Consider the following 2,893-nt stretch of genomic DNA (forward strand, 5'->3'; position numbering starts at 1 on the left):
CACACACACACACACACAAGTCATGAAAAAAGGGGTCAAATATTGAGGTTAAACTGCTGAGCTACATTCAATAGCTTGCGGGACCCTTCAACCCACCGGTGAAGAACCAATCAGAGGTCAGGAGGATGATACGTACCCACCAATCACTGTCCTCCTGGCCCAGGACCACCAGCACCTGTCCCTCAGAGAAGCTCAGCTCATCGTGGTGGTCGGCCTGGCAGTCGTACAGCGCCTCAACACGACGGCTCGTTGTACCCCGAGGCTGATGGACATAATAATATTTAATAATGCAGAATAATAACAAATAATACTGAAAAAATTATAGTAATACTAATAAATATTACTACTTATTAGAAAAGGATTAAGTGAGTAAAGAAAATGTGCTCACTGTTCGAGCAAATGTAAATAGGTGGCAACAAAAATGTATGTTTTGCAGTAAATAAAGACTACAACGTAAAAATACAAGTAAAAGATCAAGGTATTAACACCAAAATATACTTCAAGTACCAAAAGTAAAATATCAGAGTGTGTGTTATATATTTTAAGTTTTTTTATATATGTAAGTAATATATACATTAGTTAATTAGTAGTAGAATTTATATTTTGTATTAATGATCTTAATATGCAAGGTAACAAGTAATTAAAGCTATCAAATAAATGTAGTGAAGAAAGAAAGTACAATATAATACAATATCTGAAATGTAGCTGAATAGAAGTATAAAGTCACAAAAAATGTAATTACTCAATTAAAGAACAAGTTTCTTAAATTGTACTTAAGTAAATGTACTTAGTTACATTCCACTTTTACATCACTTTTAGTCTCCAAGGTGTTGCTACATGGTTGCTAAGGCATTAGCAGGTGGTTACTATGTGGGGTTGCTAGGCTGTGGAGGGCTGTTGCTAAGGGGCGGTAAGAGATGCGGTCTCTAGGGGGTTCAAAGGTGATTCTCTGCGGTTGTTTTGAAGATCTCACCAATGATCTGCGAGGAAGCGGCTGGGGGGTGGGGCCTCTTCTGTCACTCTCAAAGCTCTGGGAGCGCTGACTGGTGGGAGACCCGTTGGGCGGGGCTTTACTGCCAGGGTACAAGAAGTGGGAGGAGCTACCGTCACTGTCTGCCCTCCGAAAACCTCAGAGAAAGAGAAACAAATACTGTAAACATTTACATTTTTAATGTTGTTTGGGAATATTTAGATTGTAGAAGAACAGGATGATAATCAGACATTTCTCACATTTGATTGGAAGTGTTGGGCAGTAACTTATTATTAGTAATTATATTACAGTAATAAAATTACTTTCCCCAGTAACTAGTAGTGTAACTATGTACGAATACATTTCAGCAATTAAATTACAGTTACCTCTACCTCCCAAAAAACAATTAGAATCAGAAGTGCAGCTATGAAACAAATAACAAGTTAAAACCTTTTCTTCAAACTGGAAATTAACAGAACAAACTGAATTTTAATAATGGAGAGAATAACCTACAGAATTAGAAATCAATAAGTGGAATTAAAAGCGGTGGAGTTGATGATTTAAATGTGAAGTTGCATTATAAAAGGTAAACACAACTTTTAGAAGTATATAATAGATAAGAACAGGTCGGCCATTTTAATAAATAAAGTATTTATGTAATTTATTATTTTTAATTTTGGGGGAGATTTCCCTTTTTTTTATTATACCGTAACAGATTTAGATTTTTGTTTTCTATACATGCTAATTTTTCTACATTTTATATAAATATACAGTATATATATATAGAGAGAGGACTAAAGATCTTTACTTTACAACAAAAGAAAAGAAGACCTGAAAAATAACATAGGAGTTCAAAAATGATCCAGTATAAGAAACTGAAATAAAGTAAGGCAACCAACAATTATTTTCATTATTGATTAATCTTCAGATTGTCTTCCAAATAAATAGTCACAAAAGAGTAAAAATGTTCAACGCAGTTTCCCAGAGTGCAAGGAGACGTCTTAAAATTGTTTGTCTTTTAACTTTCATTTACATCAATGAAGTCATCAATATTTGGTAGTTTTGCTTGAAAAATGACCACGATAATGATAATAATTGCCAATTAATTTTCTCTCTCTTGATCAAATAATTAATCAACCGACTACGATAAAGTAGAAAAAAATATATCATATATTAAAATGTAAACTAATCTGTTAAAAGTACTGTTAAAACTAGAGTTTACAATCTAACTCTTAACTATTTGTCCTCCACTGGTTTAAGCTCCAGTCACACATGATGGGATCATCAGACTCCAAACAGATAAAACAGAAATTGATCCGAGAGAAGAAAGCTGGATGCTTTCTGGACAGGAAGTACCTCTGTCAGGTCGTTCAGCCAGCGAGCTGAGGGGAGACGCTGGCCTGCAGAGATAGACAGAGAGAGAGAGAGACAGGTTTATTATCTGAGGTGTAATTTTGCTTCAGTCCACCAGAGGCCAGTACAGTCTCTCATTTTAACTGAAGAATAGTTGTTTCAGTTTCTGCTCATTTAAATTTAGTGGGAAAGTATATTGTGTCTTTTTACTGAAACTTAATAATGAACACAACCAGGCTCAACTTTCACATCATGCTGCATAATTTTAGACACATCTCACCAAAATTCAGCCAGACACATTCGATATATTTCTAACCTCAACAGAATCTGAATAAAGTTGGAACGAACAAAAGTTTGGACAAACGGCACAGGTTTGTAAAGATGAAGCCACCAGAGGTTCCTGTCAACTTTATATAGTTTTACAATGTGGCAGTTTCTTTATGGTGGACTTATCTTATATAGAGAACACTTATAAATGGCTCATTCTAAGGTAACAAAACATAATGGTTACTATACATTATACATATTATATGATGTATATATATTATATTTAATTCCTGACAATAGATC

General features: G+C 34.5%; 1 protein-coding gene across 1 annotated transcript in view; it reads right to left on the reverse strand.

Moving 5' to 3' along the window:
* Positions 1 to 2,893, reverse strand: part of unm_sa1614 (un-named sa1614) — a 15,618-nt gene that overhangs the window by 171 nt on the left and 12,554 nt on the right. Inside the window, exons 25-27 of the mRNA XM_035661778.1 lie at positions 2,327 to 2,370; positions 974 to 1,128; positions 137 to 262 (exon numbers count right to left, since the gene is read on the reverse strand). Of these exons, the coding sequence (XP_035517671.1) occupies positions 137 to 262; positions 974 to 1,128; positions 2,327 to 2,370 (325 nt within the window). The remainder of the gene's footprint in view (positions 1 to 136; positions 263 to 973; positions 1,129 to 2,326; positions 2,371 to 2,893) is intronic.

Source organism: Morone saxatilis, unplaced genomic scaffold, assembly GCF_004916995.1.
Source record: "Morone saxatilis isolate NCDOM2014 unplaced genomic scaffold, NCSU_SB_2.0 Contig18, whole genome shotgun sequence".
Classification (NCBI taxonomy): Eukaryota; Metazoa; Chordata; class Actinopteri; family Moronidae; genus Morone; species Morone saxatilis.